The 12915-nt window shown below is 40.8% G+C and overlaps 1 protein-coding gene across 1 annotated transcript; it reads left to right on the top strand.

The window, feature by feature from the left end:
• Positions 10263-10972, top strand: LOC108638300 (keratin, high-sulfur matrix protein, IIIA3-like). Its single transcript, XM_018065093.1, has one exon. It carries the CDS (start codon positions 10327-10329, stop codon positions 10723-10725), a length of 399 nt encoding a protein of 132 aa, XP_017920582.1. The 5' UTR covers positions 10263-10326; the 3' UTR covers positions 10726-10972.

Here is a 12915-nt window from a genome sequence, read left to right as displayed (position 1 = left end):
AAAATAGCACATAACTTGCCACCAGTATCAAATCACAGAGCTCAGTGGCATGAATTATTCACACATGACCCATATTTTCTCTGCCAGGAAATGAAACTTGGGTGTGGGGTAGAATGAGTATCCTCAACTGAAAACACTGGAATTACTTACTGAAGGGCTCATGGCCTCTCATTCTTTGTATATCTTTATAAAAGAAAGAAAAAAGTCATCTTAGAACAGTTTTGGATCAGAAGTGTTTAGAGTAGAGACATGAGTTTTCTTACCCGAGATTGTCCCCTGATGAGGTTCTCCATGCCCAAAATGTGACCATTATGAAGACACCTCACCCCTAGCAAGAGGAAAAACTGATTATTAGACAATGTGCTTTGAGAAGAATCAAGCATAAGCAATAAAAGCAAAAATCAGTAGATGGGACTACATCAAACTAAAAAGTTTCTATGGAGCGAAAGAAGCAAACTACAAATGAAAAGGCAACCCACCAAATGGGAGAAACTATTTGCAAACTGTGTATCTGATAAGCAGTTAATATCCACAAAACACAAGGAACTCCTGCAACTAAATAGCAACAGACCAAAACAAAAGACAGCAGAAAACCAATCCACTTAAAAAATAAGCAGAGGATATGTAAACATTTTTTCAAAGAAGGCATATAGATGGTCAACAGCACATGTTGAAAAGATGTTCAACAATGCTAATCACCAGGGAAATGCAAATCAAAACCACGATGTGATATCACCTCACACCTGTTAGAATGGATATTATCAAAAAGACAAGAGATAACAAATGCTAGTGTGATGATGTGGAGAAAGGGGAACCTTGGTACACTGTTATTTGGGGGGGTGTAAATTGCTACAGCTACTATGGAAAACAGTTTGGAGGTTCTTCAAAAAACTGAAAATAGAACTACTCTATGATCCAGCAATTCCACTTCTTGGTATACATCCAAAGAAGATGAAATCACTATCTCAAAGAGATTTCCACATGTTCACAAGAGTAATTTACCAATAGCTAAGACATTGAGACAACCAAATGTCCAACAGATGAATGACTAAATAAAATCGGTTGTTAATTAGGCTAAATTATATATATATATATATATAATAGCCACAAAAAGAAGGAAATCCTGCCTTTTGTGCTAACAGGGGTGAAACTTAAAAGCATAATGCTGAATGAAATAAGTTGGACATGAGAAAAGCATATATTGTAATCATTTCACTTATACATGGAATTAAAACCATCAGACTCAAAGAAACCTAGAGTAGAAAAGTAGTTACCAAGGGCTGAGGGGTAGAAGAAATGAGATTTGGGTCAAAAGGCACAAACTTTCACTTATGAGATGAATAAATTCCAAGGATCTAATGTACAGCATGGTGACTATAGCTAACAATACTATGATTGACCCTTGAACTACTCTGGGGTTAGGGGCACTGACTCTGCACAGTCAAAATCCAAGTACAACTTATATTCTGCCCTCCATATCCGAGACTTCATATCTGTGGTTCCTCTGTACTTGCAGTTCCTCCATATCCATGATGAAACCAACCACAGGTCATATGTCACTGTAGCATTTATGACTGAAAAAGATTTCCATATAAATAGACCCATGCAGTTCAAACCTGTGTTGTTCGAGTCAACTGTATACTGTATACTTGAAAGATACTCTGAGAGTAGAGCTTTAATATCCTCATCATAACAACAACAAAATGACAATTAGGTAAGAGAAAGAATGTGTTAACTAGCCTTACTGTGGTAAACATTTTGCAATATAGACATATATCAAATCATCACAACATGCACCTTAAAATTACAGAGCTATATGTCAGTTAAGTTCTGTCGCTCAGTCATGTCCGACTCTTTGTGACCCCATGCACTGCAACACACCAGGCTTCCCTGTCCATCACCAACTCCCAGAGCTTACTCAAACTCCTGTCCATCAAGTTGGTGATTCCATCCAACTATCTCATCCTCTGTTGTCCCCATCTCCTCCTGCCTTCAATCTTTCCCAGCATCAGGGTCTTTTCAAATGAGTCAGTTCTTCGCATCAGGTAGCCAAAGTATTGGAGCTTCAGCTTCAGCTTCATCAACAGTCCTTCCAGTGACTATTCAGGACTGATTTCCTTTAGGATTGAGTGGTTTGATCTCCCTGCAGTCTAAGGGACTCTCAAGAGCCTTCTCCAACACCACAGTTCAAAAGCATCAATTCTTCAGTGCTCAGCTTTGTTTATGGTCCAACTCCCACATCCATACATGACTACTGGGAAAACCATGGCTTTGACTAGATGGACCTTTATCAGCAAAGTAATGTCTCTGCTGTCTAGGTTGATCATAGCTTTTCTTCCAAGGAGCAAGTGTCTTTTAATTTCATGGCTACAGTCACCATCTGCAGTGATTTGGGAGCCCAAGAAAATGAAGTTTCTCACTGTTTCCATTATTTCCCCATCTATTTGCATGAACTGATGGGACCAGATGCCGTGATCTTCGTTTATTGAATGCTGAGTTTTAAGCCAGGTTTTTCACTCTTCTCTTTTACTTTCACCAAGAGGTTCTTTAGTTCCTCTTCACTTTCTGCCACAAGGGTGGTATCATCTGCATATCTGAGGTTATTGATATTTCTCCCAGCAATCTTGATTCCAGCTTGTGCTTCATCCAGTCCAACATTTTACACGATGTACTCTGCATATAAGTTAAATAGGCAAGATGACAATGTATTGTGTTGACGTATTTCTTTTCCAATTTTGAACCAGTCCATTGTTCCATGCCTGGTTCTGTTTCTTTCTTCTTCTTCTTCTTTTTTTTTTTTTTGATGGATAATTGCTTTACAGAATTTTGCTCTTTTCTGTCAAACCTCAACATGAATCAGCCATAAGGATACATACATTCCCTCCCTTTTGAAACTCCTTCCCATCTCCCTACCCATCCCACCCCTCTAGGTTTTTGACCTGCATAAAGATTTCACAGGAGTCAGGTAGGAGGTCTGGTATTCCCATCTCTTTAAGATTTTTCCACAGTTTGTTGTGATCCACACAGTCAAAGTCAAACCTAGACAGTCAATGAAGCAGAAGTAGATGTTTTTCTGGAATTCTGTTGTTTTTTTTCTATGATCCAGTGGATGTTGGCAATTTGATCTCTCATTCCTAAGCCTTTTCTAAATCCAGCTTGAACATCTGGAAGTTCTCGGTTCATCTACTATTGACGCATAGCTCAGAGGATTTTCAGCATTAGTTTGCTAGCGTGTGAGATGAGTGCAATTCTGCTGTAATCTGAACATTCTTTGGCATTGCCCTTTTTTGGGATTGGAATGAAAACTGACCTTTTCCAATCCTGTGACCACTGCTGAGTTTTCCAAATTTGCTGACATATTGAGTACAGCACTTTTGGGACTTGAAATAGCTCAACTGAAATTCCATCACCCCCATGAATAGTGATGCTTCCTAAGGCCCACTTGACTTCACCTTCCAGGATGTCTGGCTCTAGGTGAGTGTTTACACTATCATGGTTATCTGGGTCATTAAGATCTTTTTTGTATAGTCCTTCTGTGTATTCTTGTCACCTTTTCTTAATATCTTCTGCTTCTCTTTCTGTCCATTATTGTGCCCATCTTTGCATGAAATGTTCCCTTGGTATCTCTAATTTTCCTGAAGAGATCTCTAGTCTTTCCCATTCTATTGTTTTCTTCTGTTTCTTTGCATTGATCACTTAGGAAGGCTTTCTTATCTCTCTTTGCTCTTCTTTGGAACTCTGTATTCATTTGGATATATTTTTTCTTTTTCTCCTTTGCCTTTCATTTCTCATTTTTTCTCAGCTATTTGTAAGGCCTCCTCCAACAACCATTTTGCCTATGGCAAGTAGATCAAGAAACAATGGAAACAGTGACAGACATTATTTTCATGGGCACCCAAATCACAGCTGATGGTGACTGCTGCTGCTGCTAAGTCGCTTCAGTCGTGTCCGGCTCTGTGCAACCCCATAGATGGCAACCCACCAGGCTCCGCCATCCATGGGATTCTCCAGGCAAGAATACTGGAGTGAGTTGCCATTTCCTTCTCCAATGTGTGAAAGTGAAGGCGCTCAGTCGTGTCCGACTCTTCGCGACCCCATGGACTGCAGCCTACCAGGCTCCTCCATCCATGGGATTTTCTAGGCAAGAGTACTGGAGTGGGTGCAACCATGAAATTAAAAGATGCTTGCTCCTTGGAAGGAAAGCTATGACAAACCTTGATAGCATATTAAAAAGCAGAGACTTTACTTTGCCAACAAAGGTCTGTCTAATCAAAGCTATGGTTTTTCCAGTAGTCATGTCTGGATGTGCGAGTTGGACCATAAAAGAAGCTGAGCGCCAAAGAATTGATGCTTTTTAAAACTGTGGTGTTAGGGAAGGCTCTTGGGAGTTCCTTGGACTGCAGGGAGATCAAACCACTCAATCCTAAAGGAAATCAATCCTGAATGTTCATTGGAAGGACTGATGTTGAAGCTGAAGCTCCAATACTTTGGCTACCTGATGCGAAGAACTGACTCTTTGGAAAAGATCCTGATGTTGGGAAAGATTGAAGGCAGGAGGAGATGGGGATGACAGAGGGTGAGATGGTTGGATGGAATCACCAAATGATGGACATGAGTTTGGGCAAGCTTGGGAGTTAATGATGGACAGGGAAGCCTGGTGTGCTGCTGTCCATGGGGTTGCAAAGAATTAGACATGACTGAGTGAACTGAACTGCTGATTTCTTTTTCTTGGACATGCTTTTGATCACAGCCTCCTGTACAATGTTATGAACCTCCATCCATAGTTCTTCAGGCACTCTGTCCATCAGATCTAATCCCTTGAATTTATTGTCACTTCCACTGTATGTAAAGGATTCTATTTAGGTCATACGTGAATGGTCTGGTGGTTTTCCCTACTTTCTTCAATTTCAGTCTGAATTTTGCCATAAGGATTTAATGATTTGAGCCACAGTCAGCTCCCAGTCTTGTTTTTGCTGGCTGTATAGAGCTTCTCCATCTTCAGCTGCAAAGAACATAATTAATCTGATTTTGGTATTGACCATCTGGTGATGTCCATGGATAGAGTCATTTCTTGTGTTGTTGGAAGAGGGTGTTTGCTACAACCAGTGCATTCTCTCGGCAAAACTCCGTTAGTCTTTGCCCTGCTTCATTTTGTACTCCAAGGCCAAACTTGCCTGTTACTCCAGGTATTCTTGACCTCCTCCTTTTGCATTCCAGTCCCCTATGATGAAAAGGACATCCTTTTTTGGTATCTCGGTAAAGTTGAAGTGGGGGGAAGGGAAAAAAGAACAGAATAACAAGTTTCTTTCTAGACTCTGGTTATGGCTTTGAAGAAATCCTGAGTGTACATGAACAACCAAATGTAAGCAAGAGAGTTGAGGATCTACTTCGATGAGATTGCGCTTGACTCTCTCCCAAATGCGACTGTATGTTCGGTCAATTTACATTCCTTCTAAAGTTTTGAAATTATGTTTGAAACCCCATTTTGGGAGCCTTAGTTCTTGAGGCCTGAGTCACTTTCTTTTGAATGATGGAAATGATACTAAAGTGATCCAATACCTTGTCTGGTGAATCATAGGAAGAGTAAAGCTGAAAAATAATGAGAATGTTTCCCCCATGCAATTCCTCAACTGCCATGGCAATGATTCCTGAAGAAGCATGCCCATTAATCACATTTCAGACTGTGTCATCATAGAACAGCTGCATAGTCTCCCAACCCACCACCTCTGAACAGTGTATCAATATGCATACATTTATGGAAAAAAAAACTTCTTTTAAATTAATTTTTATTGGAGTATAGCTGCTTTACAATGTTGTGTTAGTTTCTGTTGTACAGCAAAGCGAATCAACCATATGTATATCCCCTCTTTATTGGATTTTCTTCCCATATGTTATCACAGGACAGTAAGTAGGGTTCCCTGTGCTATACAGGAGGCTTTTATTAGTTCATCTATTTTACACATAGTAGTGTATATATGTCAATCTCAATCTCCCAATTCATCCCACTACCCACTTCCCACCCTTGTATCCATAAGTCCACTATCTATACGTGTCTCTATTTCTGCTTTGCAAATAAGTTCATCTGTATCATTTTTCTAGATTCCACATATAATCAATATTATACAATGTTTGTTTTTCTCTTTCTGACTCTGTATGACAGTCTCTCGGTCGCCAGTGTCTCTGCAAACTTCACAATTCCATTCCTTTTTAGGACTGAGTAATACTCCATTGTACACATCTTCTTTATCCATCCTTCTATTGGCGGACATTCATGTTGCCTCAATGTAAATAGTGCTGCAATAATCGTCGGAATGCATGTATTTTTTGAATTATAGTTTTCTCTAAGTATCCTCTCAGGAGTGGGGTTGCTGGATCATATAGTGGTTCTATTTTTAGTTTTTTAAGGACCCTTCATGCTGTTCTCTACATTGGCTGTATCAATTTGTATCCCCACCAACAGTGTAAGAGGACTCCCTTTTCTCCATACTCTCCCCAGCATTTATTGTTTGTAGACTTTTCGATGATGGCCACTCTGACTGCGATTCCTCACAGTAGCTTTGATCTTCATTTCTCTAATAATGTGTGATGCTGAGCATCTTTTCATGGGCTTGTTGGTCATCTGTGTATCTTCTCTGGATAAATGCCTATTTAGATCTTCCACCCAGTTTTTGATTGGGTTGTTTGTTTTTTGATACTGATTTGATTTTGATAGTAAGTGATATCAGTATTGTTTGTGTATTTTGGAGATTAATCTGTTATCAATTGCTTCATTGCAAATATTTTCTCCCATTCTGAGGGCTGTCTTTTCATCTTGCGTATGATTTTCTTTACTGCACAAAAGCTTTTAAGTTTCACTATGCCCCATTTGTTTATTTTTTGTTTTATTTCCATTACTCAAGGAAATGAGTCAAAAAAGGTCTTGTTGTGATTTATGCCTAAGAGTATTCTGCCTATGTTTTCCTCTAAGAGTTTGATAGTGTCTGGCCTTACCTTTAGGTCTTTAATCAATTTTAAGTTTATTTTTGTATATAGTGTTGCTGCTGCTGCTAAGTCGCTTCAGTCGTGTCTGACTCTGTGCAACCCCATAGACAGCAGCCTACCAGGCTCCCCCATCCCTGGGATTCTCTGGGCAAGAACACTGGACTGGGTTGCCATTTCCTTCTCCAAAGCATGAAAGTGAAAAGTGAAAGTGAAGTTGCTCAGTCGTGTCGCTCTTAGCAACCCCATGGACTGCAGCCCACCAGGCTCCTCCGTCCATGGGATTTTCCAGGCAAGAGTACTGGAGTGGGGTGCCATTGCCTTCTCCAGTATATAGTGTTAGGGAGTGTTCTAATTTCATTATTTTACATGTAGCTGTCCAGTCTTCCCCCCACCACTTATTGAAGACACTGCATTTCTCTATTATATATTCTTACCTCCTTTGTCAAAGATTAGGTGACCATAGGTGTGTGGGTTTATCTCTGGGCTTTCTATCTGGTTTCACTGATCTATATTTCTGTTTTTGTGCCAGTACCATGATGACTGTAGGTTCATATTATAGTCTGAAGTCAGGGAGCTTGGTCCTTCCACCTCCGTTTTTCTTTCTCAAAATTGCTTTGCCTATTTGGGGTATTCTAATTCTGTGGAAAATGCCCTTGGTAATTTGATAGGGATTGTACTGAATTTGTAGGCTGCTTGGGGCAGTACAGTCATTTTCACAATGGCTTCTTCCAAGCCAAGAACATGGTGTATCTCTCCATCTGCTTGCGGCATCTTTACTTTCATTCATCAGTGTCTTATTGTTTTCTGAGTACACGTCTTTTGCCTCCTGGGGTAGGTTAATTCCCAGGATTTCATTCTTTTAGTTACAATGGTAAATGAGATTGTTTCCTTAATTTCTCTTTTGATCTTTCGTTGTTAGTGTATGGAAATGGAAGAGATTTCTGTGTATTAACTTTGTATCATGCAACTTTACCAAGCTGCTTGATTAGCTCTAATAGTTTTCTGGTGGCATCTTAAGGATTTTTTATGTATAGTATCATGTCATCAACAAACAGTGACAGTTTTACTTCAGTTTGAATTTCTTTGATTTCTTTTTCTTCTCTGTTTGCCATGGCTGGGACTTCTAAAACTATGTTGAATGAAAGTGGTGAGAGTACATACCGGTCAGAATGGCCATTATCAAAAAATCTACAAAGATAAATGCTGACGAGGGTTTGGAGAAAAGGGAACCCTCTCACACTGTTGGTGGGAATGTAAATTGATACAGCCATTACAGAAGACAGTATGAAAATTCCTTTTAAAAGTAGGAATAAAACTACCATATGACCCAACAAGCTCACTACTGGGCAAATACCCTGAGGAAACCATAACTGAAAAAGACACATGTACCGCAGTGCTCACTGAGGCACTATTTACAACAGCTAGGACTTGGAAGCAACCTAGATGTCCATCGACAGATGAATGGATAAAGAAGCTGGAGTACATATATACAATGGAATACTGCTGTTCAGTCTCCAAGTCATGTCTGACTCTTTGTGACCCCATGGACTGTAGCAAGCCAGGCTTTCCTGTCCCTCACCATCTCCCAGAGTTTGCGAAGGTTCATGTCCATAGAATCAGTGATGCCGTCCAACCATCTCATCTTCTGTCACCCTCTTCTCCTTCTGTCTTCAATAATTCCCAGTATCAGGGTCTTTTCCAATGAGTCAGGTGTTCACATTGGGTAGCTAAAATATTGAAGCTTCAGCGTCAGCATCAGTCCTTCCAAAGAGTATTCAGGGTTGATATCCTTTAAGACTCCCTGGTTTGATCTCTTTGCTCCCCAAGGGACTCTCAAGAGTCTTCTCCAGCAGCAAAGTTTGAAAGCATCAGTTCTTTGGAGCTCTGCCTTCTTTATTGTCCAGCTCTCACATTTGTACATGACTACTGGAAAGATCATTGCTTTGACTATATGGACCTTGGTCGACAAAGTGAAGTCTTTGCTTTTTAGAATATGTACTGCCAAAGCAAGTACTATCCACTCTTTTTTAGATTCTTTTTTCATATAGGTCATTACAGAGTATTGAGAAGAGTTCCCTGTGCTATAAAGTAGGTCCTTAAAGTGAAGTCATTCAGTCGTGTCTGACTCTTTGTGACCCCGTGGACTGTAGCCTACCAAGCTCCTCCGTCCATGGGATTCTCCAGGCAAGAATACTGGAGAGGGTTGCCAGTGAATTGAGTGGGAATTCAATTCATATAGTGGTGTGTTTATGTCAATCCCAATCTTCGAATTTATTCCTCCTCCACTTCCCCCTGGCAAACAAGTTTGTTTTCTACATCTATTATGTAGGGAAAAAACCTCTGCCTTATTACTTCATAGTTGTAGCAACCATGTCAAGGTACAGTAAGAAAAAAATTATTACACAATTTCATATCACATACACAAGAAAGACAAGTATAAAAAAATATCATGCCTCAGGGAAAACCAATATTAAGAAAAACCAGAAAAATCAGAGTTGCCACAACGTGAGCTGGAAAAAAAGAAAAAAAAAATAGATGTCAGTCTTGGGTATTTTATTCTAATGCTCAGTGTATCAAAGGCAACTTTAACCTTTTCAATACAAATCTATGAGCTGCAGTACTATTCAAGGCATGTACATTTCACCATGCTGTTCAGTTGCTCAGTTGTGTCCAAGTCTTTATGACCCCATGGACTGCAGCATGCAGGTTTCCCTGTCCTTCCTCATCTCCCAGAGCTTGCTCAAACTCATGTCTATCGACTCCGCAATGCCATCCAACACCACAGTTCAAAAGCATCAGTTCTTCTGTGCTCAGCAGTCCAACTCCATATGAAATGAAACACAAACGTTTTCCCAAGGAATCCACACCAAAGACTATGTCTAACACCTGTCTGATTCACATGCAGGCTTTTCTGGGAATCTCTTGGGGGTCAAGGGTAGGATCTAGTCAGTGATCTAGAAACTCTTATGCCTTTAATGTCTTTAAAAATTGTAGCCCCTTCAGCACTATTTTGCCCAGGTTTTGTCAGATGCCATCTACTCAAAATAAGCATCAAGAGCTGCTTCACCTCCAACGTTCCAGAGTACTTAGATTTTGATGATGAACAGCATGAATACATCCATATTTAGGGATGAAACAGATGTTCTTTAATGAGATTATGTCACCAACAATGCAACCATTAGTCAAAACAAATTTCTATTTAATTGAGCAAAAAACAAACAAGAGGCGGCGTCATTATCTCCTGGCCAGGGTATATAAAGGGCCCCGAGCAAGGGGAAGACACTCACACCTGAGAACACTCAACTCCTCTCACCACCTCAACCCCACTCGGCCCCACACACCACCATGACCGGCTCCTGCTGCGGCCCCACCTTCTCCTCCCTCAGCTGTGGCGGAGGCTGCCTCCAGCCCTGCTGCTACCGCGACCCCTGCTGCTGCCGCCCCGTGTCCTGCCAGACCACCGTGAGCCGCCCCGTGACCTTCGTGTCCCGCTGCACGCGCCCCATCTGCGAGCCCTGCCGCCGCCCGGTCTGCTGCGACCCCTGCAGCCTGCAGGAGGGCTGCTGCCGCCCCATCACCTGCTGCCCCACGTCGTGCCAGGCCGTGGTCTGCCGCCCCTGCTGCTGGGCCACCACGTGCTGCCAGCCCGTGTCTGTGCAGTCCCCGTGCTGCCGCCCCACCAGCTGCCAGCCGGCCCCCTGCCGCACCACCTGCCGCACCTTCAGGACCTCCCCCTGCTGCTGAGCAGTGCACTGCCTGCGCAGAGCAAGCAACCGACCGTCTGAAAAAGTTCTACCCCCATTTCTCTACCTAACAAACTTCTTGCCCTATGCCCTTAAGACCTCGCATCAACTAGGAACTGGAGATGCAGGCTCATCTATTAAGGCTTGGGCTATTCTCAAGTAACAACTTCCTTCTTCCCTTCTTATATCTTAAGTCTTGCAGCATGTTTGTTTTCTAATAAACTTCTTTTTTGGCCCAGCAAACACAACTTTGGTTTTACTTATTCATTCTATTTTTTGTATTAAATGTAAGCATAACAAAAATAGACAGATTGCCTACCATCTGCAAACCACAGACTGTATTAAAGTTGGGTTAATGTCATCTTATTCAAGAAATTTCCAGGAGATGAAACAAACTCACAGTAATTAACCAACGATTAGAATATGAAAATGTACAACAGACTGTCAACAGAGAAGTGAAGTCGCTCAGTCGTGTCCGACTCTTTGCGACCCCAGGGACTGTGGCCCACCAGGCTCCTCCGTCCATGGGATTCTCCAGGCAAGAATACTGGAGTGGGTTGCCGTTTTCTGTCAACAGAGAAGTTACTATCAATTGGGGAGAACAAGAAAGACTGAAAAAGAAGCTAACATTTCATATGAGTTAAGATTTAGGTGTCCAGATCTCAGGGAAGATGGCATTTTCAATAATGGAAACAGTATTGACAAAGGTATAAAGAAGTTGTTCAGAGATTATTAGAGTGGGATATAGATAAAATACTAATGAAAGATCATTTTCAAAAATTGGTGTGCTTTTAGAACTAGCCAAAGGAATATGCCATTTATTCAACAAACACAAAGAGCTGTTGAAAGCCTTAGGGCAGGGGAACGGCATGGCAGGAGTTGGGCATAAGGATGATTTCTGTGTTAGATGTTTATAAAAACAAAGAGCCAAAGGCTAGACATAATAATGACTATACAGAAGCAATCAAGAGACCGCTGCCATGGTCTAAGTGATACACAGTAAGAGTTAACTGAGACATTGCCATGGAATAAAAAAGACACAAAGAATATGGCAGACACAGAAACTCAGGTGGAGAATTAACCCATCTGAATGTAGGAAACAAGAAACAACTAGGAATAAAATAATTAGAAATTGCAGATCTATGGGAAACTCTTCTGGTCAGAAGATACTTAAAACAATTTTTACATATTTATACTTACTTGCTGTGTGTTTAAAACCACACAGAAATGTTAGAAGAAAACAGAGAAGACAGTGAGTTTTACTAACTTTAATTGATTCTGGAAAGCAACACAGTGTCAAATAAAATGAACTGATCTAGGAATGAGGAATAGAAGTTTTATACCCATCTCTTCTGACTGTGTACTGGCTGTGTGAATGGAGCAAGTTACTAGCCTCTCCAAAGTGCAGTCAATCCTAAACTCCATAACATTCTAATATCAACTGATGCTGAGAGGAAATTAGAAATAGTTCACACCACAACAATAATATTTCAATTTAGAACTTTGAAGCTGAATGTTTCCTTCTTTTTTTCTGTTTCACAACATCAATCTTTTTTCAAATTTATTTATTTTTAATTGGAGGATAATTTCTTTGCAATATTGTGTTGGTTTCTGCCATACATCAACATGAACCAGCCATAGGCACACATATGTCCTCTCCCTCTTTAACCTCCTTCTCACTTCCCACCCCATCCCTCCTCTCTATACAGTCCCAGAGCACCCAGCTTGAGCTCCCTGTGACATACAGCATATTCCCACTGGCTATCTGTTTTACATATGGTAATATATATGTTTCAATGCTAGTCTCTCTATTTGTCCAAAACTCTCCTTCGCCCACTGGCTCCACAAGTCTGTTCTCTGGTCTGCATCTCCATAGGAACATCCTGTTCCTATGTTCAACTCTGGCTTATTGGCACTATGCCAATTTGTGCGCTAGAGTAAAACATGAGGCAGCAGATTGAGTCTTGCCTTCTACATAATCCTTCAGTGCCCCAGGCATAATAGTATTCAATAAACATGTGCTATTTATAAAAAGAATGATGTCAGTTTCCAAACCTATAAAATTAAATGGTTGGACAAAATGATATACTAAGTTTTTGATCTCTAACATTCAGTGATTCCCCTAACCATCCTTTAACATCATACTTGTAGTCATGGTTACCATGATGTGGACATCTTTATTGACACTGCC

This window comes from Capra hircus, chromosome 19, assembly GCF_001704415.2.
Source record: "Capra hircus breed San Clemente chromosome 19, ASM170441v1, whole genome shotgun sequence".
In the NCBI taxonomy this organism is placed as follows: Eukaryota; Metazoa; Chordata; class Mammalia; order Artiodactyla; family Bovidae; genus Capra; species Capra hircus.
The sequence above is the reverse complement of the archived record's forward strand: the minus strand, read 5'-3'. Positions and strand labels throughout refer to the sequence as shown.

What these genes read in the sequence shown, in the direction of transcription:
- LOC108638300 (XM_018065093.1), top strand. Translation starts at nt 10,327, where the DNA reads ATGACCGGCTCCTGCTGCGGCCCCACCTTCTCCTCCCTCAGCTGTGGC.